Here is a 13,938-nt window from a genome sequence, read left to right on the forward strand (position 1 = left end):
GCCCAGCTAATTTTTTCTGTTTTTAGTAGAGACAGGGTCTTGCTCTTGCTCAGGCTCGTCTGGAACTCCTGAGCTCAAGCGATCCTCCTGCCTCAGCCTCCCAGAGTGCTAGGATTCCAGGCATGAGCCACTGCGTCTGGCCCCACTCTTCAATTTAAAACCATCCTTTTATTAACTCTCTTCTTTTTCCTTTCAAGCCTTCTTTACAGGGCCAATTGTTCACAAAGACCTTATTGTTCCCTGCAGAAAGGCAGATGCTGGCCAGCGAGATTCACTCACTAGCCTTCCCTCCTGCAGGCACTGTCCAACCCATGTGTCAGCCACACTGCAAAGGGCCTCGTGTCATGGCGGCCACATGCTAGATCCTAGACCTGCAAGTGAATGGTGCCAGGCCCCTCTGCCGGCTGCTCTTGCAGCCCAGCCGTGTTTGCCACCTTGCTGGCACCTCCCATCACTAACCCCGAGGGCCCATCTGATTCTCACGGACATCCTCAGAGTTGGCTGGAAAGGGCGAGAACACCTGCACCCCCGGCCCACAGGCATTTCCTCCCGGCTGGGGCATCTCACGGGTATGGTGCAGGAGCCCCTTGGCTCATGCAGATCTCAGGGCTGTGAGTGTTTAACGAGCTAATGGGCTGTGTTTCCAACTGGGCTCCACCACCTTTTCTCCCTCCCCTGAGTGTGAGGATTGAGTCTTAGAGTCTTTGAATTCCCCAGTCCTTTAAAAAATGTTTTTTCGTTTCCTCGATCATCTGTACAAATGACTACCAGTTCTTCTGGCTCATCTGAAGATTGAGGTGCCACATTTACAGGTGAGATGCCAATTGCCTGCTGAGAAGAGATCCAAAGATAAAGCCATGAACTGCAAAAAGCTGTCCCTTGAAGAGGCAGCGTACATTATTCATGCTTGAAAAATTCTCAATCAGCTAATTTAACTGTGAGAAAAATACCTGCTCTAAGAGCATGTATAATTTGGATATTTGCAAAGATCTCAGATGAAATCTTCAGTGAGGAGGGTCACCTCTCTCCTGACTCTGTCAGGATGTTTGGTTGAATTATTTCCATTATGACCGAGGTAGGTCCTTATTGGACTCCTGCCAGCAGCCCCCAGGCGCCTGCTGGTGGGTCGGCTTTTCCTGCGGGTTTGCCTCGACACCAGCTCCCGGAACCTGCCTGGGCATCTGAGAAACACACAACAGCAACATGCGTGGCTCCCAACCAGATGGCCAGGCCTGAACCTCCTGCCCTTTGTGGACAGGTTTGTTTTGCTGCGGGGGGCACTCAGCCCCTCACACTCGTGGGGGAAGCTGGCCTTCTTCTCACACCGTACCCAGCGCAGCTACAGGAGGGGCTTGGGGCCCGGAGGGAGTTTTTCACACTTATTCAAAGCGATTTGCTCTCCTGGGCTTGACCCACTGCAGGACTCTGCCTCCCACTCAGAGCCTAAGGAGAGAGGCCGTTGCTTGTAACAACAGGAGGAAAGAAAAGCAGAGTATTCCTGGGCTCCGGAACCAGCTGCAGGCGGTGGGAAGCCTGGTGCAGAGGAGCCGCCTGCCCTGGGATGAGGTGGGACAGGGTGTCCCCAACCTGCTTTGGAGCTGGGAGCCCCGGACAGGACGGGCTCAGCTGGCAGGACAGACCTCCCGCTACTGGGCCCCTCGATGACGCCATGATGTCGTGACTTCAGGCCCAGAATAGTTGAGAACGACTGGGAAATTCACACTCTAAAAATACTTCCTTTTTTCATGCAGTCAAGATAACACAGGAGAGTGACAGTGGCTTACTAAGAATGCGGTTCCCTCATTATGTAACGCGGGCAAAAATAAAGTGTTCTGGGCCGACACAGGACTGGGAGAGGAATGTGAAGGAACAGCATGGACAAGTCATCGTTCCCTCAAACTGTGGTGTGGCCGGAGAGCTCGTGTGGCATCGTGTGTCACTGAGGTCTGACCGGCCCCTGGCGCAGGTGTCAGTAGAGGAGGGGGCAGCAGGGCGTACCCTCCCCTTCCCCGCAGCAGCAGGACTGGAGACTCCTGGGTGCAGCGGGGGACAGGGGTCACCTCCTGTGGACACGTCCACTGTGTGACACGTACTGCAAAGGGCACGTGGCTCCGCCGCGGGCTGCGTTGGCAGACCCCCTTCACGACAGCAGCTGGCCCCTCAGGGTCACGGGGACACCCTGGCTCACCGCCCACCTACAGCCCTTCACAGAGTCCCCCTGAGGTCGCCTGCTCGGTCCCTCCCCCCAGTGTCACTACCGTAGGTCAAGGCCACCACCCGCGCTCGCTGGGCTCACTGGTGGGTCCCTGGCGGGTCTCCGTGAAGGCTCCTCTTCACTGCAAACCTTTCACAGCTTCTCCGCCCTCGCGGAATTCGGTCCAAACTCCAGTATCTGCAGCAGACGGGCTGCTGCCCCCCAGCACCCCGCTCCCCGCCCCTGACCCCCTCTCTGCCGCAGCCGCTCAGAGCCCCTGCAGGTCACCCCTCCCGGCACCCCCAGCCCCTTGCCGCCAACGCCCACCCAGCCTTTGGATAAAACCTCCTTCTGTGACCCACGCAGGGGCAGAGGGATAAAAGGGCAGTTCATTTGGTGAGACGATAGGGGATTAGATGGGAGCGGTTCTGTCTGGGAACACTGGAGAGCCAGGTGTGCCCTCACGCTAAAATGGTGCTTGTGTCCCACAACTGATCATTCTGCCATCCACAACTGTGCCACTTAGCACAGCGGAACAACTCGTCGTTATTAGATTTAATAAATAGTAACAACCTGTTGGGTACTTATTTGTGTCCCCCTTTGGCGGAGGAGAAAACAGAAGCTCAAGGAGGTGAGGGACAGCCCAGCGTCTGTGGCTGGTGCCTTAGGTCGCGGTTGGAAACTGACCTACTCGGAGCCAAGGCCCCGGCTTCTGTGCGTCCCCCCGGCTCAGCCCCAGGACACTGGGCGTCACCAAAGGCTGGATGGCTTTTGAATTTGGCCGTTACGGGCTGAATTATGCCCTCTCCACCAAAATAAATGTTGAAGCCCTAAGCCCGAGTACCTCAGAATGTGACCTTGTTTGGAAATAGGGTCATTGCAGAAGTCATCAGTTGAAAGAATGTCATACTGGAGTAGGGTGTCGCGAGGAAAGAGACGGACACACAGGGAGAAGGCCCGTGACCACGGAGGCAGCGACGGGAGAGCGGCAGCCGCAAGCCCAGGAGGGCCGAGGGCGGCGGCCCCAGCAGAAGCCAAGGGGCCAAGGACGCGCCCCACACCCGCACCCGGACTTCTGTCGTGTGGCCTCCAGACCTCTGAGACAAGCCGGCCGTGTGTGAGACCACCGCGTTACGGCAGCTGTAGGAAACTGACACAGTTACTAAATCTTATTTTTTCTCTTGAGAAATACCTTTTCTCACGGGCCACAGCGCTGCAGACAGGAATCAGCTCGCCCAGCGTGGAGCCAGCCCCGTCGCCCGCACAAGGCACCCCCCCCCCACCTTATTCCGGGACAAGGACCTGCAAATTTAAACAAAAATCAAAGATGCTGTGTGGTTGTGCATGACAACAAGTCCATCCTTTTCTCAGCCTGACAGGGAGGAAATGCAACTTCCTTAGAGAGGCTCCCTCGGCTGGCAGGCACAGGGGGTGTGCGCCCGGGAGCTGCGGCCAGGCCTCTGCCAGGGCGCTAAGGCCGAGTCGGTCCCCTCCTTCCGCCGCCTTCCTCGGCTGGGCAGCTAACCCTGGGAGCGCTCCCTGCAGAGGTGACACGTTCACTTGGGAGGGATCTATCCATGGCCACCTGTCCGACATCACAAGCTGCTGGCAGGTGGGGGGGGGGGGGGAGTGCTGGCGAAGTTGTGCCAACACGAACTAGCTGGAGTTCGTGTTTCAGCATTAGCCGCGTCTCCTTTCACAGCTGAGACAAGTCCCGCTTCTCCGAGCTGGCAGCCCTCCTTGGGTTTTCAGGAGCTAATATTCTGAAGTGTTCTGGTCTCGTGGTGCCCAATGGCTGAAAATCAAAGAGATCGGAAGATTCAAACACAAGAGAGGGGCTGTAATCCTAGCACTCTGGGAGGCTGTGGCGGGAGGATCGCTTGAAGTCCGGAGTTCGAGACCAGCCTGAGCAAGAGCGAGACCCCGTCTCTACTAAAGTTAGATGGACGTAGTGGTGCACGCCCATAGTCCCAGCTACTCGGGAGCCTGAGGCATGGCTTGAGCCTAGGCGTTTGAGGTTGTGATGAGCTGTGATGACGCCACTGCACTCTAGCCCGAGTGACAGAGCAAGACGCTATCTCAAAAAAAGAAAAAAGAAGAGTGGGGCTTCTTTTGCCATAGACACATTCATTCATTCACTTTCGCATTTGTTGGCAACAAGCCTGTCCGTGTGTGTGCCCAGAAGGGAGCTGGCGGCAGGGGCAGTGGACAGGGCACCTGTTGGTTTGAAGCAGACTGAATGGTGGCTTCGTGGTCTCCTCTTCCACACCCTGCCCTCCAGTGCCTGGCATGGAACAGTGCCAGCGGCCCAAACTCCATGTGGCCCGGGGCAGAAGTTTTCACTGTACCACTGCACTGCTGAAAGGCTCTAGGGGAGACCCATCTTCCCTCGAGGCAGCTCCCTCGGTTCATTCCCAACCAGGATCACCTCGCCCTGAATGCAGTTGTTACTCTGCACACCAGTCAGTTCTTAGTCCTCACTGTACTTGACAACTCAGTGGCATTCGACACAGTCGATCAACTCCCACCTTGAGTTTTTTTCTTGGATTTTAAGACATCACACTTTTGGTTTTCCTTCTACTTCATTAACTACTCCTTTCTCGTCTCCTCTGCTGGTCCTCCCCCCCCCCTCCTCCTTTGCTCAATCCTGACCTCTTCCCTTTGCTGTGAGGTCCCTCCCCAGGTGACAATGTACTCCGTGGCTAAGTACTACCTATATTTCCCAATTTATAACAGAAGCCCCAACATTTTTCTTATATAACCAGCCACTTGGGTATTAGTTATCTATTGCAGCATACTATTAATAAGTCACCCCCAAACTTAGCAGTTTAAGACAAACATCTCACATGGCTGCTGAGGGTCAGCAATGTGGAGTGGCTCAGCTGGGTTGTCCCGGCTCAAGGTCTTGGGAGTGACATCCCAGCCCTACTTCTGCATCGTGCTGGTCACAGAGACTAGGCCTGGTACGATGGGCGTGGGGCTGGGGCCTGCACAGGGTGTGGACTCCCGGAGGCAGGCGGGGAGGTCACTGGGGCTGTCCTTCAGGCTGGCCACACAGGTGTCTAGTTGACATCTTAACACTAACATGTCCTAACTCAAAATCTGTACTCACGGCACCCCCACAACTTGCTGTTCCCTGTCTTTCCCACGGCAGTAAATGACAGCATCACTCCCGCAGGCCCCGACCTTCAAGTCATGCTTGACTCTTTCCCGTTCCCTCACTGAATCCATCAGCATTCTGTGTATTCTGCCTTCAGGATACGTATCGAATCCAATCCCTCCCCCCACAGCTCCCACCCAAACACCTCCCCAGCCTCTGCAGTGCATGCTGCCCACGGAAGCCAAAGGGGTGACTCCTAAATGTCACGTCAGGACACTTCCCCCACTGCCTTCAAGAAAACAAATCTCTTGAGGTCTGGTTTTTTGGGCTGCAGTATGTAGACAGCAAAGGTTATTTTTAAATTTAAAAAAAAAGAATAAAACAAAGAATGCAAATCCCACGTCCTAAGGCTTCATGTAACCTGCCCTCGCTGGTGCGCCCAGCGTTCTTTCCCGCCGCCCTTCCCCGCGCCAACTCCACTCCGGCCCCGCGGGCCTCTCTGTGCCTCCGCGCCAGGTGCACTCCCTGCCTGGACTCGCCTCCCACGCTCTGTGCACGAGGGCTGCTCCCTCCCTTCATTCAGGCCTCTGCCCAAAAGCCACCGCCTCACAATCCCGCCTCACAATCCCTCCGTTACCACTTTCTAGGCAGTCCCTGCCTCCCGAGATAGCTGTGTACACTGGGTGTCCCTTACTGCCAGCCCCATGAGGGCACGTCTTTCATTTGTGCTGTTCACTGCTGTCTCCCCAGTGCCGAGAACAGTACCTGGCACACAGCAGGCACTCGAGAAGTATTTGCTGGACTAGTGAACGAAATATAAACAGAAATGCCTGGAGGTTTTGAAAATTCCAACCCGAAGAAAACTCTGATTACGGTGGTGTGGGAAGGTGTAGGTGTGGGAGGGCCCCAGAGTGAGGCCACTTCCTGTTGCCTCCACAGGCATCTGTGCACCTCTCCGGAGCACAGCACCAAGCACACAAGGAAGATCAGCACTGACACTGTCATTGCTACCTTCCTTCCAAGGGGCTTCCAGATGAGTTCAAGATCTAGGACTCGTGTACTTTCTCAGCTTCTCCGCTCCAGCTGCCCTGCTGCAGTGTGGCCTAAACGCCCCCTGCGTCACTCCCTGCTTAAAACCCTGCAATGACTCACCACTGCCCTGAAGGTAAAGCCCAAACTTCTCGCTGTGGCTTACCTAGAACTTCTTGGTCCTGCCTCAGTTTACCTCATCATCTTCATTTCTCACCCCTTCCCACGCTGGATACCATGCTTCAACCAAACTGAAATGCTGGCTGTTGCCTAAATATACATTTTCTCTTATTTCTGGGTTTCTGCCCATTCTGTTTCCTCTGCTTGTTGCACTCTCCCTATCCCCTCCTGCCGGGTAACTTGTGCTGCACAACACAGCACCCGGCTCTCGGCCTGGCGCAGGCTTTTCCCCGCAGTGGTCGGGGCTCTGGGTGGGAAGGGAAGGCAGGCCCCGTGGGCAGCGCCCTCCAGGTCTCTGCCTGCGTCACACTTGCTAATGTCCCACTGATCAAAGACTCGGCGCTAAGTCCTGACTGAAGAGCTGCAGAAATAAACTCCGCGCGTGGCACAGTCACGAGCATCAGCGAGCACACAGGGGTGGGAGAATCAGTGAGGCTCGGTGCAAACAAATGCCTCAGCACACTTCCTGCCCCTTTCCCCAGCTCCCGCTCATCCCCTGGTCTCCAGAAACCACATCCTCTGGGATGATTTTCTGGATCCCCAAAGCCTGTGGGAAAACCCGTTCCCACAACACCTCATCCTACTACTACTGCATTTAGTGGTAACGTCAATGAACCAGTGAGTGGCTGGATCTGAATGACAAATGCCGGCCCTCCAGACCACACAGCTGCGTTCACCGTAATCTGATGGTAACGTCACGCCAGTCTCCCCTACGGGCAGTGTGTGTCGGTTTCTGTTTCATCTTCATTGCCAGTACGGTACCTGACACAAAGTGGGTACTTAAAAATGTGAAATAAACTAGCACATAACTATAATAAAAATAAAATGGGATAATTACCTTTAAAAAGGCACAAAGAATGTTCTTCAGACTCCTGTTCTGCAAGACCCGGGAGGCTGCAAATACTCAGGAAGATCTGAGACAGCACAAAACTAAGTGAAATAAGGCTGAAATAAGTGAAATAAGGCTGAAATGCTCCTCAGAGGGGAGAAAATAAGAGAAAATTAGCCACAGAAAGCAGCACTCTCCTTTTTATTAGACTCACAACGCCTTTTTAAAGTCTGACTTTTCCTTTTGTAGAATTTTTCTTTGTTATGAACTTCCTCATTAGAAAGCAAACTCTGTCCTTGAAAGAAACGTCTTCTACTTGGTCCGGTGCTGTCCCCAGGCCCGTCCGCACGGCTGGCCGTGGCGACAGAGTCCGGCCGCGCAGAGGAGATCCCGTGAGGCTGGCGGCCGTCAGCCAGGGCTCCGACTTCATACGCACACACAGACGCCTGTGTGTACACACACTTACTATATACACACATTTTTAAAATTTTTACAAAAATAACATAACACAGGGTTTGCACAGCTCTATCAATTCCTTAGAGTTACACAGGCAAGTTTCTACTTCAGTATAACCATTTTTTACTTTGGATTGAAGTGGGTACTGTAAGGCCTAAAAATAACTTCAGATCAGCAAACAGAGGCCATATAGCAAAACAGCTTAATACATCCTGATGTTCACATAACTAGAAACATGGTGGTTATCCCCACACTGGGTGTTACACATCCCCACAGATTATTTTCAACTAAAATACAAAAGCAAAATAGGACATTAAAATAATCCTCTACTCACTGCATTAGCACATATACCAAACTATACTAATTGCATGATAATCTCTATGTACTGAGACTGTATCTGTAGCACGTGTTCCTCTCGACTCCATTCAGACAGTGCCCAGCCAGCACCCACGCGAAGGGACGCATGCTGCTCGGCAAGACAAGGGGAGAGCGAACATTTGCCGGCTGATAAGCTACATGGTGACCAAAAGGAAAACAAATAAGAGAAAACAAATCTTACAAGATATATAAAACTAATTTGCCAGGACATTTTACAGTTTTATCAGAAAGAATACATCTAGGTTACACTTACATGGAAAAAGAGAAACTGAAATTCTAGGCTTCCTCCTAGAATATTCAAAATGCTCATGAAAAGTTAATTAGTATAATAAAGATGACCACCAGGTGATTGAATAAACAGAGTGTCATGTAGCATTTTAAAAACACAGATTCTGGGACTAGAAGCTACCACCAAAATATCCAGAAATTAGAGTTAACAGATACTCTATTTTGCATACTTGATACTAATAAACACAACCATTAAGTGTTTACACAGACTATGAATGCAGGCAGTAGCCTGGAGGACAGTCACAGGAAAGACTAGAATGAACATTATCCTGCCAGAGTGAGTACAGAGAGCTTCGCTGTTCTGTGTCCCCACCCCCTACCTCCCACCCCATTTACAAAGGCCGTCTCTTCAGGGCAGAAATCTCTCAATAGCGCGAGCCCGTTTTCTCTGCCTCCACCGAGAAACAGAGATGAGAAACAGAGATAAGCTCGGGGCTGGCAAGTCTCTCAGATGCTGGTTTGATTCCTGATCACTCCACTGCACGGGGCCCTCAGCGTGACCGCACAGGTTCTCCCTGGCACACCCACCCTCTCGCAGAAGAGGCAGCACTGTCTCGGAAGCCACCAACGAGGTAACACCAGAAGAATTAGAAGAAGGAGGTATCTGATGAAAAGGCACCTGCGAGTCTAAAGTCCTCTTTGGTGAGAACACTGTACATTCGCTGAGGCAGAGCTTTGGAGTAGGGAGCAGGGCGCGGCACCGTGGTGCGCAGGATGAATTCCCGGCCAGCAGGGGGTGGGAAGTCTGACACCAAGTTCTGCCGTCTTTCCTCCGGGGAGCCCAGCCTCTTCAGTTCCTCTTCTGGTGGAGCCATGGCTGCAGCCTTGAATAGAATCAAATGCTAAATTCAAAAGCAAGGCAAATGCTAAACTCAGACACTTTTGGGGGACAGATGAATAAACATGATAAATACATAAAAATGTCCTACATTACTCAGTAATGCAGTCAGCTATTTTATGATTATTCAAAAAAAATATAACACAGAAAATGCAAGAAGCTTGAAACACTGCATGAGCAGCCAGACTGGTGACAGAGACAGAAGGGATAATGACTGCCAGGCAATCTGCTTTGAAAAGTGAGGGCCATATTCAGACATCTGATGAAAAGGGATCATGAAGCTGAACGGGTTTCTATACGTTTCTTCTAGCAATGACCCAAGTCTACATCTGATGTCCTCAGTCCAGCAAGGAGGTGTTTCTCTCCAGAGTCTCAAAAGAGGATTTTCATCTCGACTCTTTCAATCGATTGCTTTAAGGTTCACTTGCCCAATTAAAACTGGGGGCATCGATTTTGTTTGCTGGGCAGCTACTGTGGTCATAGCGGTCCATATAGCAATGGCCACAAGTTACAGGCATTATTTTTTCACTACAAAATTAAAAATCATTATTATAGGCATCTATTTTTTCGTTAAAATTGCATAGGATAAATACATATTCATTTATAGCCTTCATTTTTAACTCTGATCACTATACGTCTTTCACAATACCATCAATTTGGGAAAAAAGAATTGTTTTGGCAATGGAAATATGAAATCATGTTAATATAAACATCCGCAAGAAAGGTATGCCAAATCCAGACTGTTAAAAAGAGGTGGTTAGTTTTAATGACCTTATGAAGTTAGAGGGATGGGAAGGAACAAGGAACTATGAGGGACAAAGGCTATTTTGTTACCTCATCAGAAGATTCAGTCAGCTTGAGAAAGGGTGAGAAAAGAAACCGTGATGAAAGGAAAACAAGCAAGATGGTTTAAAAAGGGCTAGACAAGAGATTTCAAGGTTATTTCAGAGACAGCATGCACTACATTAAGGAACATGATCCTATCAAAAGAATATTCAACACAAACAAAGTCGCACCACATACAACACACCCGGCTGTCAAACAGAGCAGACATACCCCACTACTCATGCATCTAATGGTGCCACAGGTGACGTACAGAGTGCCATTTAATGGAGAAATGACTGGACAAAAACCTAGCTCTCTTACTGAAGAATTAAGATGCTAAAAAAAAGTGCTCATGGCTTAAAAAACAGATAATCCAATGAATTTAAGAAGTACCTAAGAATTATTCAATTTAGCTAGTCTGAAGCAAAATCCAATCAGTTGTTTATTTGCTGAATTCCATTTAAATATGTACATACCACAGATACATAATCATGATAATCATTTATACTTTTAAGTTCTAAATATATAAAATTACTACATACCATAAAATATTCCCAGTAAATTTTCATCACTTTTTAAAAAATGTTAAAATCTTGATTAATTAGGAAAATTGATATAGTGTCAGCTAATTATAACAAGAAAAGTTATATGAATAAACTTTAACAGTTTACTTTAGCCAGACATTTAAGAGCTGAGTTTAAAAATGTACCAACCAGATGCTTGTTATATGGATTACACTGTCTACCAATTCCCTAAAAATATTCACTACAAGTTCTGAAAGTTTGAAATCTTTCCTTAAATTACATAATGTGAGATGAATGTACAATTTCAGTATCCTTGAAAGGGGATTTTGAAAGATATCTTAAATATATTAAGTGGAAAACAAGAATAACAAAGTTATTATATAACATAAACCTATTTTAAATAAAATATATATATTTGCATATACTAGATGTTAAATGTTGACATTGATCATCAGTGGGTAGTGAGATTGTGATTAATTTTTTCTTTATAATTTTCTATATTGTCAGAATTTTTATAATAAGCCTCTATTTACTATTGGTGGAGGAGTGGAGAGGCTATTTCTATTTTGGGGAAAATAATTTTGCTTAATTATCCAAAACAAGTAACACTCTCAGCACTAAAAACATAAATACTTGAGATTTTTAATCCTCTTAACATACAACTTTTAAAAAACGATCAAAGAAGAGTTTTTACACTATGGGGAACATTCATATTGGTGGTTAACAAGGAAATGTGCTTATAAGCTAAGATATTATAGGATGTAAAAACAAATTCAGTTCTTAGTTTCACGCTAGGGACAAAAATAAAATAAATCAAAGAAAGTATCTATTGTTTTCTAGAAGTCTAATTTATAAGGAAATAAAATATTTGGTTATTAACTTAGAAACTTAAGTTTAGGGAGCTATATCCCGTAAATCTCTCTCAGTTTTTTGCTCTTGCTAAAAATTCATGTCAGCATATTTGGCTATGATTTTGAATATGTTAACTAGTTATACTCCAGACCAACTCAACAGAAGTTATCAAGTTGTTATTCCAGATGTAGACCCACAAAAATTCTTTTTCTTATTTAATTCTGAAAATTACACTCTCAAAACTGTTATTCTAGTGCCATCACAGTACCAGGTAAGGGAAAATTTTATTTAGTGCACATCATAATATTTTTATCAAAATCGCTAATATCAATGAGCCCTGACATGAAATCATCTGTGAGATGCCAGCACTTCTTAACCAGTAACCAAGGTACCATATAATTATAAAACCTTTACATTCACTAGTAGAGTTAATGATAATGGTAATTTTTCAAATTGGTCTTTTTTTCTGTGCTAGAGTCTAAGTTTCCATAGTCCTAAAAATCCAAAATCTTCCTCTTCCTTTCTAGGGAACCTCTAAAGTTAGATCTCTTCAGCATTGTACAAACAGTTAGATTTATAATTCAAGTGGAACTGTAAATCCAGTTTGCAGTACATGGGGTTCAAAGAGATGGTAAAACTGAACTCTGTTCTAACTGGAAAGCACCTGTAGTGAACACTTTTCCACAGCACAGCACTGGCCATTGCTAACCCAGTCCCTGCCAGCTTCTGCAACAGTGGATTTCAGACCCTTCTAATTTCTGAAATTTAGGTCCCAGAACATACATATCATTTTACTTAAGCATGTAGGAAAGCAAATGGATTTCAAAGACTCAGAAGTCAGAGAGTCTTCAGTGTTAAAACCCAATGCCCAGACTTACTCTTGGTTATCAGCTGTATAATTAGCCACGTGTGGGAATGAAAACAGCATCTTCCCAAGTAGAGGTCTGCAGAGCTCATGATACAGTCAATAATGAATCTCACATACCCTCTGAGCATTCACAAACAATTTGTGAATGATCCTGCCAGCATGTCCTCTTCCTGCACCGGTGACTAACACTTCAGGCTGCTCCAGCAGGCAACTCACAAACCTAGGGGAGAGGGGCAACATGAGGATGGAGAGCAAGCTGCTCGGGCTGCCTGGTATCCATCCTCCCACGGGAATTTTGTTGACAAGTCCTCCAATTGATACTGGCTAAGCCTACTAAGGCTGGAGTGGAAATTTTATAGAATAGATTGACATCTGGAATTAAAATCGACTCAGCTGACAATCTTCCTGCTTTTTCAACTGTTTTCATAAAATTTTTTAAAAAGCCCATCTCTGTCAAAGTGTTAAGAGGAAATAGTCAGTCTATTTTTTTCAGACTAGAAGCTTAGAAAATGCTACAGTTAATAAAACATGAAAAAAATTAGGGGACAATAGAAGCTAAGTTTTATTTATTCAGTAAAGCAATGATCCATATTTGTTTTTGTTTTTCTAAGGTGTGTGTGTGTGCGCGCGTATGCTTAAATATATGTTGTGTTGGGCAAAGTCACAATTGTAAACTGTGCCATTACGTGCTGGAAATACGGTACTTCCAAGTACATCACAGTAACGTATGGTGGAACTAACAGAGGCGAAGGCACGGAGCCACCAAGCCTGCACCACCTGCTCACTAATTCATACTGCTATTTTAGAAATGACTCCCTTGATTAGAGCTTATTCTTCTCACTTAAAAGGAAGAAATCTTCAAGAGCAAAGTAGGCTGGGAGAAAATTTCACTCAACAAAAGATATAAAAGTCAAACAAGAACTTGTTAAAAGCCATAACAAACGCCTTGTCATATATTAATTATTTAGCATCAATAATGCCATTTCTCATGGAAAGGCTGACGAAAATTTTAAAATGATGGCAAATTTAAACCACTGAATAAGCTAATTTAGAAACACTTTATCACACACTAAAACAACACTGTCCTTTCAAATAACACAGGCAAAAACTGGCCAGGGATCCACACTGATGTAGGCTCCACGGGCGATGGTGTCAAGTCTCAACGAGAGAGAAAGACAGCCCTAATCATTTGCCTCTTCTGAGAGAAGCCATCTGGTCACTCCCTCCACATATAACTACAAGGTACATAGGATGTATACCTTTGCTATCACAAATATTGTTTAAAATGAAATAAATAACTAGGAATAGTGACCCGAGACATAGTCTCAGCACACCCCGCACTGTGGTCACGGAACAGTGAGAGCTGAAAGCGGTTTCAGGGCACTGTGAGCAACAGAATTAACAGCTCCTCCGCAGGAAACATCAGGTACCGCATCTCCAAGGGCAAACAAAGGAATCCCTAGAAAAAGAGGCTCTGGTAGACTGTTTCTAAAAGTGGGAGGAATGGAAACATCTGGCAGAGACTCAGATATATCACAGAGGCCAAATCCTATGATAATTAAATATTTCTCTGTCTT

At 47.3% G+C, this 13,938-nt stretch overlaps 1 protein-coding gene across 1 annotated transcript in view; it reads right to left on the reverse strand.

Annotated features, from left to right (window-relative positions):
• Positions 1 to 7,518: 7,518 nt before the first annotated feature.
• The window catches only part of RAB3GAP1 (RAB3 GTPase activating protein catalytic subunit 1), a 96,741-nt gene continuing 90,321 nt past the window's right edge, over positions 7,519 to 13,938 (reverse strand). Inside the window, exons 23-24 of the mRNA XM_045559957.1 lie at positions 12,479 to 12,581; positions 7,519 to 9,278 (exon numbers count right to left, since the gene is read on the reverse strand). Of these exons, the coding sequence (XP_045415913.1) occupies positions 9,042 to 9,278; positions 12,479 to 12,581 (340 nt within the window). The 3' untranslated portion in view covers positions 7,519 to 9,041. The remainder of the gene's footprint in view (positions 9,279 to 12,478; positions 12,582 to 13,938) is intronic.

The sequence above is a fragment of the Lemur catta genome, chromosome 8, assembly GCF_020740605.2.
Source record: "Lemur catta isolate mLemCat1 chromosome 8, mLemCat1.pri, whole genome shotgun sequence".
In the NCBI taxonomy this organism is placed as follows: domain Eukaryota; kingdom Metazoa; phylum Chordata; class Mammalia; order Primates; family Lemuridae; genus Lemur; species Lemur catta.